The sequence below is a fragment of the Neovison vison genome, chromosome 9 (assembly GCF_020171115.1).
Source record: "Neovison vison isolate M4711 chromosome 9, ASM_NN_V1, whole genome shotgun sequence".
NCBI lineage: Eukaryota > Metazoa > Chordata > Mammalia > Carnivora > Mustelidae > Neogale > Neogale vison.
In genome coordinates, this window is record NC_058099.1 from 20,637,982 (window position 1) to 20,657,396 (window position 19,415).

Consider the following 19,415-nt stretch of genomic DNA (forward strand, 5'->3'; position numbering starts at 1 on the left):
AATGAATAAAACTTTTATTTCATTTATTTTTAAAGATTTTATTTATTCATTTGACAGAGAGAGAGAGACAGCAAGGGAAGGAACACAAGCAGGAGGAATGGGAGAGGGAGAAGCAGGCTTGCCGCTGAGCAAGGAGCCTGATACCAGGCTCGATCCCAGGATCTTGGGATCACACCCTGAGCTGAAGGCAGATGCTTAATGACTGAGCCACCCAGGCACCCCTAAAAAACTTTTTTTTTAAAAGAAAACATTTTCTGAGTTGTAGGCTAAATATTACTCAACTTGAATTCTAATATTCTACCCCTATTGGGGAAATAAAATTTGACATATTTTATTTATTTATTAGTCATGTCTTAAATGTGTAACTTGTAAACAAATTTAAAGGTAGATTCCTTGTTACTTGAAGTACCAGGAAAACATAAAGTATAACTATTTATAAAGTAACTTTAAAATACCATACAAAAATACAGCTATTGCTTCCATTTGCAATATTCAGCTTTCTGTGAGTAAAGACTGGTGGATTATTCATAAGATATGAAAGAAATACATTGGCATTTCTTTTTTTTTTTTTTTTTAAAGATTTTATTTATTTATTTGACAGAGAGAGATCACAAGTAGGCAGCAAGGCAGGCAGAGAGAGAGAGAGGAGGAAGCAGGCTCCCTGCTGAGCAGAGAGCCCGATGCGGGACTCGATCCCAGGACCCTGAGACCATGACCTGAGCCGAAGGCAGCGGCTTAACCCACTGAGCCACCCAGGCGCCCCTACATTGGCATTTCTGCAAGACAAGTGACTGTGATAAAGAACATTATATTTTCTGGTGTTTTAATATTTTCCTTTATTAAATAATTTTAGTGACACAACAAAAACATCTGAAGTTAACAATTATAATCATTTTGAATAATCATTCCTATTCTGCCTAAAATGCAATAAATTGCACATGGGGAGTTATATCTGACCAAAAAGATTTGCCTAAAACTAAGGAAGTCTGAAAACTGACATCTACTTAGCTTGGTATAATTTTGTACAATTGGCTGCAGAGGTCAGAGACAGTGAGTTTGTAGCGGAGTCTCTTTCATTAATAGGATTGTTGGACCTGGGGCTCCAGGAAGCATATGATTAATTCAGCTGTCCTACCATATGGGCTATGTGTGAGCATACTCATGTAGAAACGCTTCTCCTTCCATGTGAATTCCCCCTCCTTAATGGTTAGAAACAATACCTGGGGCAACCCTCTCCGGTCCCCTCTCTTCAAGAGCTTTGTACTATCGCTCAATAAACTTTGCTTTGCTATCTACCAAAAAAAAAAAAAAAAAAAAAAAAAAAAAAGAAAGAAAGAAAATAAAAGAAACAACACCTAATATGGAATAGTCTGCTTAATGTTCATTGACTATATCCTGGGGTCAAATGCACAGTGACCAGGACAATTTTTTTTTTTCCAAAATGTGGCTTGTTTTAAAATTGTTTGTTGTGGCTTCAAAAATCAGCCAGCTTTTGAAGGAAACCACTTATTAAATGAAGGAAGACTGGTCATATCCAAATAGATACAAAATACTGCGATTAAAGCATGCTCTCATTATGGAGACATCACTGATGCTCATTAGCTGATTTTTATTAGCCTTTTTTTCTTTTCTTCTAAGCATGCATGTGCGCGTGCACATGCGCACACGCGCATACACACACACACACACATGGGGGAGGGGAGGGGCAGAGGAAGAGGAAGAGAAAGAACCCCAAGCAGGCTCTATGCCTCATGTGGAACCTGACACTGGGCTCCATCTCAAGACCCTGAGATCATGACCTGAGCCGAAATCAAGAGTCAGATGCTTAACTGACTAAGCCACCCAGGTGTCCCTATTGGATTTTTCCATTACATCCTTAAATTTTAGGCTGGAACAACAAATACTGAAAACAATAGAAAAATACACGACGTTAGAGACAAATATTATACACACAATGGAATAAGCCACTGGGACATAAAACTAGAATTTTATTTAGAGCACAAGTACACAGACAAATATGAAGCAAAAACAGTGAGCTGAAAAAGATGGAAACATCTTAGTGTGAAAAGCAGTGAGCAGAAAAATAAAAGTGAAGCCAATATTATATTCTTATTAACAAAAAAGTTCTACCATATTAATACAAATATCAACTGGCGGAGGATTAATTAGCCAAGAGCATCACAGTCACACATCTTAACATATTAACAGAAATTTCCTTCCATTTCAATACACCTTTCTCCTCTTTCACAAATTTTAATTGCAGCAGTTTAAAAAGAGAATTTTAAAATAGGATTAGAGTGAACATCAGGCACACATGTGCTTTTTTCACATAAATCAGTTAAAAGCCAAGTGGCCAGAAAATATATCCAAAATGTCAGTCTACCAAATGGGGGGGAAAGTAAATGCATCTCAAAAGAATAGTATCATTTTTCATAAAAATTTTCGAAGTACTAATTGTGATGGTTATATTTCTACTTTAACAAAATGCCTGGCATTAAACTATACTGAATAAATTGACAAATCTGCCTTTTAAATCCCAATTAACTTCTAAGCGGTAGAGTAAAAGAAATCTTAAAATTATTCTTATAATTTGTAAAATGGAAGACCTTATTTAAGTCAAATATAGCATTCTTTTTACTAAACAATCAAAGTTCTTCACTTTAACAGATAAAAGGGTCATTTAAGTGATTCTGTTGAATCCAAAATGCTTCGTCATTCCCTTACCAGGTCTCAGGCCTATTGGGTTACAGTTACATTTCCAGATTACAATGAAAAAGGTACATGCTATTGCTCACGATGGGGCTAATCTGGCAAATCTATGTCTAATTTTAACAGTGAAAAAAAGCTCAAAGTCATGATGGAAATATACTCTATAAATTAGAACCCTAATAAATATATATGCATTATTTAATTAAAAAGCCCTGGGCATAAGGGCCTCAGGACAGACATTTAAAATGTACAGAAAACCCAGGTGGGTAAAAAAAAATCCAAGAGCAGGATTCAAATAAACATGCCCAGCTATCTAATAGAAACCATTAATCATCGGATATATCATGCCATAATCTTTGGTGTCCAAAATATAAAAAAGATTCTAAGTAGAAAGGCCTTGCCTGAAAGCCCCCAATGCAGGAATCAAGAAATACTTTAGTGTTGCTCTGAAGGCCACTGGACAAGGGCGGAACTTCTTTAGAACATACATAATTGAATTTCCTGTTATTGCTTTATCACCTCTATTGAGGGGTAAATGTTTAAAGCATATTTTGGAGAAAAGGCTCACAATTAAAATCTGCCTTTCTTTTCCTTGAAGCAAAGAAGTGGCAGGGGCCTTGATGAATTAGTTTTAATATTCTTAGAATTAAATCAGCAATTTCAGCAGCAATGTTTCCAAATACAGTACTGGCTGTCGCCATGTATCTGACAGTCACACAAAAAGCCTCAATATAATTCAGGAGATTATCCCTTTATTAAAGGAATCTCATAATTAGAAACCCATTGAACAGACAGAATGAAACCCTGCACTAAGCAAGGAATTTTGGTGTGTTGGTATTAAAATGCTCTTAAGGAAGTAGCCTTCTTTTCTTAACATTTCATGACAGTTTCCCTTCCATTTTAAGAGTATAAATGTAGAATGCTATTTCCCCCATGTGGAATTTTAACAAAATATAAAATTTATTCACCAAAATAATTTTCTCTCTACTTTCAGAGTGTGTTTGTAATTGCTGAGGCAAGATGAAAATACTAGGAACCAAACTAAAGACAGTTGGGCATGAAAAAATTCTGACGGTTATAAGGCAAATAAATACATTAAATAAGCCCGTGTGAATGCTGAATATAGAAGTTAATACTTGGGAACTCTGAGGTTTCTACAGTCCCTAATAAATACATTTAAAAAGCTAAATATTCTTGTCAAATGCATTTCAAACAATAAGCCATAACCAACAAAAATAATGTCGCTACCTCATAGTCCGGTATTAAATCATTTACCTGGATAGAAATAACCAGATAAAGGTAATTATGCTGCTACACTGTCATTCTATTGGATTTCTTTGTAATGTGTTCAAGTATCAGAAGAACAAAAAAAGGATCTGAAGTAGGGGGAGTACTGGAAAAGTTAAGAATCCTTGCTTTTTCTTTTTGCAAACATTTCCTTTCTAAGAGCTGGGGAAAGTCTGGAAGAACATCTGACCTGGAATTACACATGTGAAACAAGATTCTGAAGTTGGCATCACTTGACGACTACAATATTTCCTTCTGTAGAGGCTACTAAGTGCTGGCTCCAAATATTAAACAACTAAGTACATATTTTTACAAGTCACACATACAAATGTTGACTGGCACAGCCTCTTAGCACAGTTTTTCTGTTTAATACAATAAGTGATAGCAGCAATGGTCAACAATTCCACATAAACACCACAAACACAGATATGAAAAAGCACCTACAACAACATGCAAATCTCAACAGTGACATCACTGCATATTACACAATGCATAGAAATTGTAATGGTTTTTGGCAAGATGGGTTTTTTTTTGTAACAAATACTTTATAAAACAGAAGTTCTGTTATAAATGTTATTTAAAAAGTTGTAATATAATGAATTGTATATATAAAAATTCAGTTAGATAAAGTTAATCTGAGTGGATTAATCCTAAAATGGACCTGCTACTTCATCCAGTATAAATAATCAATTATAAATTAATTTCTAGTGAAAGTATACTAACGTATTTGATTTATAAAATGTAAGAATTACCGAAAGTAAATAGGCATAAAAATCACTTAAATACAGTATGCACAATTACTTTTAGGATTCCATATTGCTGATGTCTTCCTAATTCTACTTACCACAAATAAATAAATTGTGCCAAAGCATTTTCAAAGCTCTTTGAAATGAATGGTAAAAATATTCTCTAATTCCAGTGTAATACAAAGAACATCAGAAGTCTAGCAAAATTCAACATTGCATTCAAAAGACAAATAATTCCACTGTACTTGAAGAAAAAAAATCCTAGAATTTCACCTTTTTTCTCCTGCTATAATCTGGTAAATATAATTTATAAAATAAAAATTTGTGAAAATTTTTTATTTTTATGCTTGAATTCCTCTTTAGAAGGCCAAGCAGGAGAATAAGAGAATTTACAAATACGTATTTCAACATCTTCCTGCTATAGGTCTTCCATTAGTTCCCATTTTTCCTCCCTGTAACTAAATTCACTTCAGAAACATTCTAATTATGTTGATAGAAGTTCGATCCTTTGGACTGAATATATGTCCCAAACCTTTGAGATGATATTTTAACCTTTCCATAGAGTAAAAAAGGGTATTATAGACTGCATTCAAAACTAGTGATATAAATACTACGTAGCTGGATATACAAATGATTACCACACTAAGCAAGTTATAGATTAAGCAGTTCATAATCTATAACTGGAAATCATACACTTGAAAACTGTAGTTTTCCCCTCCGTAAATGAAAACTATATATGAATGGGGTAAGTGGAGAGATGTTCGTTAAAAAAAGAAAATTTACGTTTAGAGATTATTCCATCAAATTTCAAAAAGAAAAAGTTGCTAAAATCAAGCTGTAACTGTATAAAATGAAAAGTGAGAATTCACATGCAAAAATAGCCTACTTGGAAACTGGCAGCTTGACTGAGGGCTTAAAAAACTATTACAATTTTGAAAACAAGAAAAGATACCCTTTCCTACTCATTGGAAATGTCGGGTTGTCTTACCACCCTCAACTCTTTTCTGTGAACTAGAAGTCAGGGTGCCTGGGTTCTAGTTCCGGTTCTGCCTCTAACAAGGTGTGCACACCTGGGCACTCATTAATGTCTCTGGGGCCGTTTCTCTCTTGTATAAAAAAGAGGGGTGGGTTAGAGCAGAAGTTTCCAATCTTTTTTCCAGCCTCCGTGTGGAGGATGTGTCACAGAGGTAGTAGCTCATTTAGTCGGGTGAGTTTCAAAGTAGGAAGGTAGGGGCATAGGGAACATGAGAATTAATCAGCATTTGAGGATTCCCTTTGCAAACTCTTAACTCCTTGCTCTCCTTGCTCCCTACCCCTAAAAGGACATGGTGACTCCTGTTCTTCATAGCACTCAACAGCACTGGGCTAGAGGATCTCTTGGACCCTTTCCAGGTCAACCTTTATATTATAATTCAGCAAAGATGATGGTGTACATTAATATTCTGACCTAATTAATATTCTGATCAAATTAGTACTGACTTAATTAATACTGAGTGTAATTCAACAAAGTCATAGTTTATGTAACAACTCAATTTAAATGTATTAAAATGCTGTCTTTAAAAAGTAATGCAATCTTTAATACCAAATCAGGTGTTTTCCTTCAGCTTTGGCAGGCCCAAATGATCAATTTACAGATAGGATGAAGCATGAGAAATTCTGATTATGTTTCTTTTCTCTAATTAGAAGTGAAATCAGAGTTGTTGGCAGTTTTCCAGTATCATCCCCTTTTCTGTTTTTGTATAATTAGGAATACACCAATCACTAAAGGATAATATATGCAGTATATTTGTGTCCCAGTTATATTCTATAACAAGGATCTCTTAAAATCATCCCAGCTTCATTACTTTGTCTTATGAAAAGCTATACATTCATTTCATCTCAGCTAGATCCAGTGAGGAGGAGAAGCAATGCTGAATGCTATGCCTTAAGGGTAAAACAAAACAGAACTGAGGATGCCTTCGACAATGGTGTGTTTCCTAATAAGCACCCTCTCTCTCTGTACTTGTATATGGTAATATGCCAAGATCTGATATAAAGGAAATCCATTTGACAAAAAAAATCTATTAAACTAACTGATAGAAAACTTAATTCTTTAGTGTTTATAACCTTTTTTTTTTTTCATAAAGGAACCACTTAAAAAATTAGCTTACTGCAACAAATGATCATACACTCCCCTTGACTTCTCCTCTAGGCTTGGAAATTTATTTCCTTTATCATATAGTTGAGTTTTTATTTATAGATGTTAAATATTGCAGCTATATTTTGACCAGAGAAATATAGATCAAAATACTCCTTTCCTGTAGATAAAGAAATCCAGTCACAAGAAGCCTGATTAAAATCAGAAGTGTTTGTTTCTAATATATAGAACTGTGGAGATAATCAAATAAAGAAAATCTGAACAGTTTCCGGTCTCTCTAATTCTGAGAATCGTAAGGATAGTATTTTTCCTCAAAAACTTCCTGTTAAAAACTATCTTTATTCATTCATTCATTCATTTACTCATTCATTCATTCATCTGTTTAGGAGGCTCTATGCCCAATGTGGGGCTTGAACTCATGACCCTGAGATCAAGTCACATGCTCTGAGCCAGACAGGTACCCCAGAAACAATCTCAACAGATTAAGAAAAAAAACAAAATATTAACAACAAATTCCTATATTAAATATTGTCAATTTGCTGGCACCAAATCTGCAGTCAAGATCAAACTCCCTTTGATCTTCCTATTGACTGCAAACTGGCAATCAGTATCATCTAAGATAGCAGTATTGGCTCTTGGGCTTAAGAGAGAGATTCCCTCTGCCTAGAACTCCCCCTTACCCTGTCTGATTGATAAAAACAAATGATAACCACTTTTAAAAGTATAATTACTTCTGCACACACTCATCTCCAAGACAAAGCTAAATGTACTTTAAAAAGTGAGATAAACTTTTGTTCTCTACACATGGCCAGGGGAAAACAAAGTGCTGAATGTTCCATCTCCAAGTAACTAAAATAATGAGGCCTAAACAATGCTGTACTAACAAACATGCCAGGTGATGGCACTGCTCGCAGTCAATCTGGAGACAATGAATATTGATGATTTTATTACACCAGGGATTTCATTTATAATTTATCACTTCAGAGAGTCTACAAAAGCCAAGGAAATCACTTTGTGAACAAGCAGCTACAGCAGAAAAGGACAGACTTCATAGTATCTGGATCGGGTTTCAGATCCTGACGCTCTTATGTATTAGCTGTGATATGGGCAACACATTAGACTCCTCTGGATTTCCTCATCTATAAAGGAGAAATAATCATGCCCTCAGGGTAAGTGTGAGAGTTAGTGAAACAACTTATAGAAGCACTTAGTACTCTGGTGCATTGTAAGGACCCAGTAAATGACAGTCATTGAGGACAATCTACACCTTCTTATCCATGTGTGCACCTATGTGAACACAACGGACGGTGCAGGAATGGCTTTGCCTTCATGCTGATTTTAAAACAGGCTCTAAAGAAGATTCTCCTCAAAATACTCAAAGCAGTATTAGGTATTCCACAGCAAACCAACATTTTCAATGGCTGAATAATAAACAAACTGCAAGAGTATAAAGTTTGGGAAATGATGCATAACAGTATTGGCAGACTTTTTGGTGAGCTCTCAAAAAAATGAAATGACACTTTTATTACAGGATCTTTTATAAACTCTTTGAGGGCAGGGGCTATTTTACACATCTTTGCACCCTTCCCAGTGTCTAGACAATAGATGTTCAAGTACTTGTTGATAGGACTATAAATTCTCATGTCAGTGAAGTCATTTGATTTCATGACATCTAAAAGCTAAGCCATATGACAGATGGCTTATGGACAGATAAATGTGATGGAAGTTTCAGTTAACAATGACCCAACTGAAAAACCAAAGAGACTTGATCTACCCTAGAAAATTTCAGGCTGTTCCTTTGCGCATCAGGAGGTAACTTAACATAGGGAAAAGTGAATTAACACAGGGAAAATTTAACGCAAGGAAAAATATCTAAAAAATAACAAGTATTTTAAGTAGAGGGCATATTATAAATCATATTCAGACCACCCCTACAACCCATGGTAAGAACTGGAACTTTAAGAATAAGCTCTGTGGATAAACATCCTGAATAGCGCTAATTTTTTCAGACATTATGGTTTTTTAGAGAAAAATTGCTACCATTCATGGTTTTCAACAGTCAGTCACTCAGGTAGAACAAAGACTGAATTTTGCAGGTATATCCCCTAAATGCTGATAGATGGGTTTGACATTTTTTGTGGACAGCGCAAAACTTCCAGAGTCATATGAGGGGCACTGTCTCTTTTTTACATGACCTTACACTGACCTAAAAGTGTAAACTTTGTAAATATGGTTTTATTGTTATTGTATGAACCACAGGATTGCCTGGGAAGGCAGCACATTCAGTTGTAGTAAATACCCGCTGGACTGCTGAATTTTCACTAAAGAACATGTACCATATTTGGCATGTACCACTGCCACAGTATGAATATTAACTTTTTTTAAGCTAAAATAACAAAAATGGCATCTGGTAGTAGCATGTTTTCAGTATTGTTTATATAAAAACACAAAATTTAGAGGTAGTTGCTGATAGTTTTTTGTTATTTTGTTAACCCAAAGAGATACTACAGTTCAGCTAAACTTCTACCAAGCCATTCTTCAGAAAATATTTCTAAATCTAGATCACAATGTTCCTATTTGGTTTGAGTTATCAAAGCAAAATAAAATAAATAAAAAGTAACTCACATTCTCAATTTAACTGTGTTTTTCTGAATGAAAATGCGGTAAGATGAAATAGGAGAGACTTTCGTTTTAGTAGTACCTCAATAAACACTCGGAGGGATGCAAAGTCTCCCAGGTTAGCTTTCTCAGTACATACTGACTGCCCTTCTTCCAAAGGGCAAAACATATCAAAAACATATTAAGAATTTTTAAAGTATGTGTCAATGCAAAAATAAAATACAAAATCACATTTTAAATGTTTTACCGAAAAAAAAAAAATTTAAACATGAGAGGTAACCCATTAAAAACAACCTTGTTTTTTAGAAACAGAATTCTTTTACAGTAGGCTGTCCTGTGCACTTACAAACCAGGCATAGATTAAGGAAAGAGAACTTGAGAGAAAGAGGCCTTGTGGTTCAAAATGAAGAGAAGAGGGGACATTAGGGAGCACAGTGTGCCATCATGAAAGATCACTCAAGCATTCCTTTTAATCAGATAGTCTTGAGAGATGGGAAGACACCGTGTCCCCATTTCTGGCTCAAATCGCTGGAAACTGACTAGGAGCTGGAAATAAGGAAGATAAACAGAAAAAACTTCGCAGTCAGATGACAGTTTACCATTTCCTTAACTATAAGCTAACTGATTTCTCTTGATCTCAACATAAAATGGAGATAACTAATCCTTTCAAGGATTGAAGATAATATATATAGAAATAAATATATATGTATTGAAATGTCTAAAGAAATATTTACCAAAATATTAACAGTGGTTATTTTGGCCAGCAGATTCAGGAGTATATATTTTGTTTTCTTATGCTTATCTGAATTTTCTAATTTTCATACAGTTAGTAACTATTATCTAAATAATGCATGTAGTAAGTCACTTTGCACAGTGCTGGTAAACACACCAGCTCAAAAAATGGTGCGTGTCATCATTGTTAGTGTAAAACAATAAAGCAAAATATCTCCAACCCTCTCTTCTTGTTTCTGGATGCCTCCCTCTGGAGGAAAAGTTGCAAAGTAAAGTGGATTCCACCACACAAAGTCCACAGCAGAGTTTCTACTCTAGAGCCAAAGGAGAGGTCACAGCGTAAGAGGAATGGGTCTTTATGTGTTTATGACTTAGTGTTGGAAAACGCTGCCTAGCCATGGGAAAGCTCAGCTAATATGATAATTTAACAAAGCAAATAAAAATGAAATTTGTCCTAGTCCATGATAAATTAATACATAAAATAACACCTACCCTCCCGCTAATGTGAATTATGAGTTTGCCTTGAAGAACAAATACTTCCCAATAGAATCCAGTAAAGCTATTAAGACTTGGGTTTTTTATGCGTTAATCATTATACAGGACAGGAACCTAGCTCAACTTTATCATCGTCCTAGTGTCTAAACTTACGTTGTTATTGAAGGATCTTAACTAAAAATATACCACAGGCTTCAAGACATGAAAAGACAGACGTTGGAAAAACCACCACAAAGGGCTGTTTAACCAAAATTATTATTATAATAATTGCAGGGTATCACAGATAAATTTATATTTACTGTAGAAGAAACTCTGCACATTTTCAAGAATGCTTTGAATTTATCTAAATCTGGTAACAAAATGTTGTTACCCAAAATGAGTGTCAATATTCTTTTGATCTCAACTACAGAGTCAAGTAATCTCCTAGGGAAAAGAGACTGAAGTTTAATGCTTATAAATAAATAATTCAGGGGATCTGAGCTTTGAAGAGTAGGGCTCTTTTGTTGTCTTGACTAGTGCTTCTGGATTTTTAATAAGACTCTCTCATTCTCTACCTTCTCTTTATGTTTGATATACAATCTAACGCTTGGGAACATTTTCAAAGCTTTGGTAGTTTTGTAAATCTGAATATCACATCTCATTTTAACTGATTTCTTAGGGAACAAAAAACATTCTATCCAAGTTCAAGCACAACAGTAAAAATGAGCTAATAACAGTCTTTTTTGCCACAATATTGGACTTTGCATATTATTTAAAAATTATGTATCTTCCAAAAAGAATGGCAGCTTTATTGCCCCCAAAAGAAAAGATGTTAGTTAAACATCTATATTTTCAGACATTACAAAAAATGAGGCACAGGAGCTAAAATTCTAATTCAGCTAAAAAAAGTATGTAGATAATTTGTTGAGCTTTTATCAACACTTTCATATTTTTGACGTGACTGGATACAGTTATATGTAAGCAGTAGAGTTAATATTGTCTCCTGATTAGTATAAAATTTTAAAAATTAAAAAAATAAAGCCATTTATTAACTTTACTAAAATGAGAGGTGGGGTGGGAAGGAAAGCAGGAATTGAGGACACAAGTATCTAGGATATCTTTCAGTTACTTTTCTGACAGTTCTTTAAAAACGGAATTCCTTCTCTACTTTGTGTTGCCTGAGAACCACTATGGTTTTGTCGTCTGTAACAGCAATTACAATTAATCACCCACAAGTACATTTGTGTTAAGCCTATAAATACTATGTTAGCAATACTAAACTATCTCCATTGGCTTATTTGTAAAAAGAAAAATATATTATATATTTATATTTTTATAAAGTTAATACTGAGGGCGGTGGAAAGGGAATGAGAAGCAGTGTCTAATCACAGTTTCTCTGGACACAGTAACCAAACTGGGGTCTTCCTCAAGCCACCTGGTCAAGCAGTGTCTGAGGAAGAGTCATAGGAAGCAGAGACGATGAAATTGCCACTGTTGGAGTGCCCAGCCACCGACTGGGCAGCCTGCTGGCTCAGATTGTTACAGATGAGCACCAGCTGGTTGCTCTGGGCCTCGGACAAGGTGCTACAGCTCTGATACACACTGAAGTTGGTTTTTCTGCCAGGGATGTTACCCTTCTCACACATGGTCTTCACCATCTTAGCCAGCTTGTTCTTCCCAAGGGCTTGGCAGTTGTACCAATGCAGAGCTGCCAAGTTCACAACTGGCTTGATGGACAGGTAGAAAGGAGCATCCTCATAGCGCATGGCAGGAGGCCGGCGCTGGGCATACTCCTTATAGTCCTGTACGGGGCAGGTCTGTGGAGCATGCTGGGTGGCATACACACGAGAGTCTGTCCCCCCTCTCTTGGTTTTGGCATTCAGGTCACCAGTGTCTTGACCCATCCACTCTAAGTACTCCAGCCCTGTTTCTGTTACCCGGAGCCGGATATCACCCCACTTCAAGGTAGATCCATGGAAGCCTGTGCAGTGCCCAAAAGCTTTCGTGTTGTTGAGCCAGACAAGGTTGAGAAGACCCTCAGGATTATAGCGGCTTAGTAGTCCCCTTTTCCGCAGAATGAGCTCATCAGCAAAGGTGAGCTTCATGGACTTGTGTGGCTTATTTCCTTTTCCTTTGCAGCGGAGTTCAATCTGCTTCTGTTTCAGGGCCTCTTGGGAACGCTTGAATTCCTTATCCCTGGTGATACTGTAGCCATACCTATGTTCTTTTAGGTACCGTTCAAGTCCACACTGGTAATTGGCCAAGCTGTTGGGTTCATATTCGGACCCATCCTTCTGCCTGGCATCCACAAAGAAAGAGGCCAGGTACGCATCCAATTCCTTGCAAGGGATGACATAAATCTCTCTTGTTTCAGAAGGATACTTGGAGATGAGGAACTCTCGGAAATTGCGGAGCGCGGTCTGCGTGCTCCGGATGGTTTTCTCATTCTGCTCCCTGCTGAGCTCAGCTGCTCTTTCATCCTGGTCTGCAACAAATTGGGGAGGGGAGGGATAGAGAGGGTGTTGATGAGTTCAGACAATGCACTTTCTACTCTGCAATAAAGTTTCCTCTTATAATGAAAAGGGAAAGAAGGAATCCATTTCATAGAGATCACTCATCAATGTTATTTACCAACCTGCTGCATTACAATAGTCAACTTGAGTTTCACAAATGATGTACTAGACAAGAATATGGCCCATTACAATCAAAATGAACTTGTCGTGTCACTGACACACAAGTTTTGTGCATGAAGGTTTGTGGGAAGAGTGAGATCAGAGCCAGCCTTTGCTTTATAGGAGGAACGTGAGACAGAAATGTGCTATTCACCCTACTGCAGTGTGCTTGGGCCCCAAGCTGACACCCTCATTTCGAATCACTTCATTTGTGAAATCAGAGGTTTTACTGGTTCTATTTTACTGAACTAAAATATTCAAATTTGTTATTTAGCACATCACTAGAGATCTCTATTTAAAAGTTAGTAAATAGGGGTGCCTGGGTGGCTCAGTAGGTTGAAGCCTCTGCCTTTGGCTCAGGTCATGATCCCAGGGTCCTGGGATCGAGCCCCGCATTGGGCTCTCTGCTCAGCGGGAAGCCTGCTTCCCCCTCCCTCTCTGCGTGCCTCTCTGCCTACCTCTCTGCCTACTTGTGAACTCTGTCTGTTAAATAAATAAATAAATAAAATCTTTAAAATAAAATAAAAATTAGTAAATATAAATTATTTATAGTAGTTTATTCAACACTCTATGGCAATTTAGGTAAATACAGTTTATAAATACTCTGTATGAATTGCAGGCAGTTTGTAATAAGCAATAAAAATATTTGATATTTTGTCAAGCAATGAGGATAAAACTTCATAGTGTAAAGACAGGACAGTGAAACTTGAATCAGGCTACAATAATTCAGATGTAAGGAAAGGGGTATATCTCTTGGACAAATCATTTTATGTTGTTAATTTATTATTTACACTCTTCCACCAAGGACTAGGGTTGCCTCTTTCCATCATGGATTATGCACAGTTAAGTAATGTTGCTCTGGACTAGCAATTCTCACACTTCAGTGTACTTGTGAATTACTTAGGATGCTTATCAGTATGAGATTCCTCTGTAGCAGAAATCTGTGCTCAGGAAGAGGTTTGAGAGAAACTTCTTTGAGAAACAAAGTTCTAGTGCTTATGCCTTTTATGAAGGAAACCCTACTCCTTATTTTTACTCAGTTTTTTTTTTTTAAGTTCAATGATACCATTTAAGTGGTTTCCCTTTAGTAATACATAAGTTAAGTTTGGACTCTTTAACATTAACAATAAAGATGTTTTGTCGAAATTCACCACTGTTATGTCAGACATGGGTGTGATTCAGAAAGAGAAATTCTAAAAATGAAAGTACACCAATAGAAAACTGGGTTATCCAATTATTGAGAGGCAAGCATAAAGCTTAATTTAAAAAAACATAAAAATGTAATTTCAGATTCTATAGTATAAGGTAAAATATCTTGTTTATCCTGATTATCTTAAGAAAATTTTAATTTATAAAGTTGCTCAGTGGAAGTCTCTGTGATGACCACATATAATTATAAAAATAAAATTTGAAATGGAATTTTATTCATAAAAGACACTAGCTTTTGTATTACTACACACATTTATGAATGAGAATGTTATTTTTAAATGAGAGCTCTAATGTATAATTTCCCAAATCCTCATAACCTTATAAAATGAAATGAACTAAAATTTACTAAACTAGCTAATTAGATATTTTTATGGGCATATTTTTGAAAGATTATATATTAAAATTCAATATATAAAAGTATATTTTATGCTGCATCCTATTACGCCATTTTTTTCCTGTTAAAATTGTTTATATATCAACAATAAAGATGTGTATCTTTCCATCAAAAAGATGGAAGGCACATTATGCATGCAACCTTTTACCAGGTTGGCTTCCTTGGCTATTTACATGTAAATCCAAGGCGGCCAGAACATGTGTTCATTTGGGCTAATTGTTTAAATATCCACCACAGCGGACTTCAAACTTCAAAGACTTTCTAAGAAATAAACATTCATAGAAAACTTTAGGGAAAAAACTTCTAATTTCTCAAGGTTCACATAGAATCTTTTACAAAACTTATTTGTCTGAGATGAAGATTGAGTTTGCATGTGCTACCATCCCAAATCTACTACAGGACATACTCTGGGGTGTAAAAGACTTTGAGGAGGCAAAGAAAATTTATAAATCAGTGATTAAATTCATAGCATGTCTTGTCCTTCTTTGTTCTTATACATCTTCTGATATAGGTGAAATTTGACTTCAGAAGGAGGGTATTTGGGCCTGAATGAGGGTGAATTTAGAGCTTCTGAGGGAGTTATAGGTTAGTAAAGTTGGTTTTTTCCATTAGAAATAGAATATTCTGCAGGACTATCAGGATGTTCAAGATAGAGGCTTAAAACTATTCCGTTCTTTCAGATTCAGCACACTTTTGTTCATAAGATGCTTAATAACTATGATCAAATACATGAAATATTAATTCTACTTACAGTCAATCCTCATCTTCACTTTATAAAGTATTATATATTTCATCTTTATAAAATATTCAATATTTTCTACTTCCTTTTTACAAAAATAAACTGTTGAACACCTTTGGGTGTCCATTTAAATATCAGGGAGCGGTTATTATTTTTTTCCTCAAGTTCTTTTGAGGGGTATGTGAATAAAAGAGTTTAAGTCTGTTGGACATCATTACCCAGCCTTAGGATGTATACTGTAAGAGGAACTGGTGAAGAAGACTATGGAAGTGTCTGGAGTCATTTATCTGCAAATCTCCTGGGTAAGGCAGCCTGTTCTCTCACATCTGCATCTCTTCCATTCACATTTGGAGAGTATGCTAACACTTAGAGCTGACCAACATATTAGCACTGCTTCAATATCCTCAGAAAAATAAAACTGAAAAATTCTTTTCCTAAGACCCCGGAATGTGCCACAAAAGGAGGTAGGAGAGTAGAGAAACCCTCATTCATTTTCCATGAATAGGTGGAAGTAAATGGCTTTAAGGTCAAGTAATACTTTTTCAGCTAATTACACAATCAAGTAAGACCAGGGAAGATTGATAATAAAATGTAAAACTATTACATTTACCTTGCTTTTATCTCTAGTTTTAGAAAAACTTCTGATCCACTTCCTTTTAAAAACTTTTTATTAGGTAAAACAAATATACAATAAAGTAGACCAGTCATTAAGTGCATGTAATTAATTTCACAAGTTGAATCCAGGAACCAGATCAAGAAAAAGAACACCACTTAGCATGCCCAGAGTCTCTCTCATGTCCCCTTCTCCCAGTTATTCCCCCCATCAAGAGTAACAGCTATCCCGATGAAACATAACACAATTGTCTGGTCTATTATTATAACTAACATCAATGGAATCTAAGAGGATGACTCTCTTGTGCCTGGCTTCTTCATTTAAACATTATGCTTGTGAGTTTCATCCATTTTGTTTTGTAGCTGTGATCATTTACCCTCATTATTTTGTAACATTCCACTGTGTGACTATATAACAATTCATGTATCCATTCTATCAGGCATTTGGGTAACTTTCACTTTGGGGCTATTTCCAATGAAATTGTTATGAACATTCTATGAAATGATCATGTTGGGTGTTAACTTGGAAGTGGAATTATTGGGCCAGAGGAAATCATAGGTTTCAGTAGCTTTGACAGATACTGACAAACAATTTTCCAAAGTGCTTATACCAATTTACTTTCAGAAACAAGAGTATGTGAGAGTTCAGTTTGCTCCATATCTTCAGCAACACTAAGTAGTCTCTTTTCTTTCTTTTTTTTTTAAAGTCGTTCTGCTGGGTGTGGGGTGGTACTGCACTGTAGTTTTAATTTTCATTTCCCTGATGACTAAAAAAGTCGAACACCTCTTTATCTGTTTACTGGCCATTTGAATATTCTCTATGTGAAGTACCTGTTCAAGTCATTTTTCTGTTGGATTGTCTGTCCTTTTCTTACTGTGTGTAGAAGGTCTTAACATATTCTGTTTGAGTCTTTATCAGAAATACATATTGCAATTATCTTCTTCCAATCTGGGGCTTGCCTTTTCACTTTCCTAATGGTGTTTTTAATAAATAAGAGCTCTTAATCCTAATATCCCCCAATTATCAATTTCTTTCCTTTACTGGTTCATGCTTTTTGCATATTGCTTAAGAAATCTTGCCTACCTCAAGGTAATGGAAGAGCTATTTCTTCCAAGAGCTTTACAGTTACTTTTCACATTTCAGTCTGTCATCCACTAAAACATCTACCTGGATGACCTGAGATAAAAATTATGATTAACTCTTTTCATTATGACCCATGATCCATTTGATTTTAATAAATTAATAAACTTTCAATAGGCAATACAGCATATAGTACAGTATCTGAAAGTTACAAATGGATATAGTGAAAGTAAGTCACCCTCCCATCCCATCTCCTTGTTGCCATATTTCCCTCTGCATATCAACCAATACTGACAATTTATGGGGTACAATTTTTTATTTTTCTATGCACATTCACTTACTTTCTGCCTTTGAAAAAGGGCATTGGAATATACTATACATTCTATTCCACACTCTGCTTTTTACCATTACAGTGTAGCTCCATATCATCATATGTACTGTACAATATATATTGTACTTATAATGGATACACCATAACATATTACCTAACCCCTAATTCTCTACTGAAAGACATTTGCACTATTTCCATCCCTTTGCTATTATAGACAATGCTGCAGTGAGGATCCCTATACACATGGTATTCCCCATATATGGGCATGTATATACACAGAGGTAATTTCCAAAGTGGAATCGCTCTGTTTCTATTTCCCTGTATGTATATATGTTGTATCAAGGTATGAGTGACTGTTTAATCAAACCTTCCTAGATATAATGTATTAGCCATCTTCTTAATCTTTGCTTATTTAACTAGCAAAATATATTGTTGTGGTTTTATTTATTTTGCATTTATGATAAATGAGATTTAATTTTTTTAAGATACTTATTAGCTCCTTATATTTTCTCATTTTCTTTCTGAATTCTTCGGCCTCTGTCCATTTTCTTTTTTTATATTGATTTAGGAGCTACAGATACATTTAGGAATTTTTCATTTATATTTAGTTTAATATTATGTTCATACTATTTAGTCTTATCATTATTATATTTAGCCCTTTGTGATATATTTAATGCCTGCATATAAATACATAATTCTTTTTAGTTTACCTTTTGTATTTGTGACTGTTACACATTTATGGGATTGAATTTATCCCTTAAGTTTTTTTTTTTTTTTTAAAGATTTTATTTATTTATTTGACTTGTGGTATACTTAGAGATATTGTTCCCATTATGAAACCATAAAACAATTCTCTTATGTTTTCTTCTAAAACATTTTTATTTCATTTTCCATTTCCATTTTATTTCATTAAAATTTCATTTTTACTCATTAAATATTTAAGCTAAATATTTAATTATTTAATTTATTTTGGTGTAAAAAGGTAGGCACCAATTTGACATTTTTCTATATAATCATTCTTATTAGAATTAGTTTGGTTGGTTAGTGATCTGATTACAAAGTTACATAGGCTTTGCACTGTCAGCCCCAAAAGCTCTGTCATTTTTTAGTGTGGCATTTGCCAAAGGGTTTTCAGAAACCCATGTATTCTTTGATGAAAGTAACACCAAATAGGAGATCACTTGGTTTCGGATTGTGATCCATTTTTTAGGTCAATGCTGAGTTTATCTCATTTCTTTGTTTTAGTATTAGTTGTTACTTTGCACACTACACACATTAATGTATAGACTTTTTCCAGTTTGATTAAGAAATAATGACATATATCACTGTGTAAGTTTAAACATTACAGCATAATGGTCTGAATTACATATGTTATAAAATGATTACTGTAATAGGTTTAGTTAAAATCCATCATCTCATATAGATACAATAAAAAAAAAGAAAAGAAAACTTCTCATGGTGAGAACTTTTAGGATATACTTGACAACTTTCTCATTTCTATTTGTTTCATTTAATCTTAGTTCTTGTGATCATAATACATGTCAGGCTCTGTTTTTACAGCAGTATCAGGGCTCTTGCTCAGCAACTTTCTCTTGGCTGAACCCTCTTTCTTGTGTTGGCTTCAACCACAAGCAGGATAACAGCCAGAGGCTGAAAAGGGACAGCAATCTACC

At 35.1% G+C, this 19,415-nt stretch overlaps 1 protein-coding gene across 4 annotated transcripts in view; it reads right to left on the reverse strand.

Annotated features, from left to right (window-relative positions):
* Nucleotides 1-19,415, reverse strand: part of KIAA1958 (KIAA1958 ortholog) — a 160,020-nt gene that overhangs the window by 24,653 nt on the left and 115,952 nt on the right. For 2 of the 4 annotated variants that reach the window (XM_044265120.1, XM_044265121.1), the window contains one exon: nt 1,969-13,189. The exons of 1 other annotated variant lie outside the window; for it this stretch is intronic. In XM_044265120.1, coding sequence (XP_044121055.1) covers nt 12,144-13,189 — 1,046 coding nt within the window. In that variant the 3' untranslated portion in view covers nt 1,969-12,143. Of the gene's footprint in view, nt 1-1,968; nt 13,190-19,415 lie in introns of those variants that run through there. One more of the 4 variants, XM_044265123.1, reaches the window with a different exon arrangement.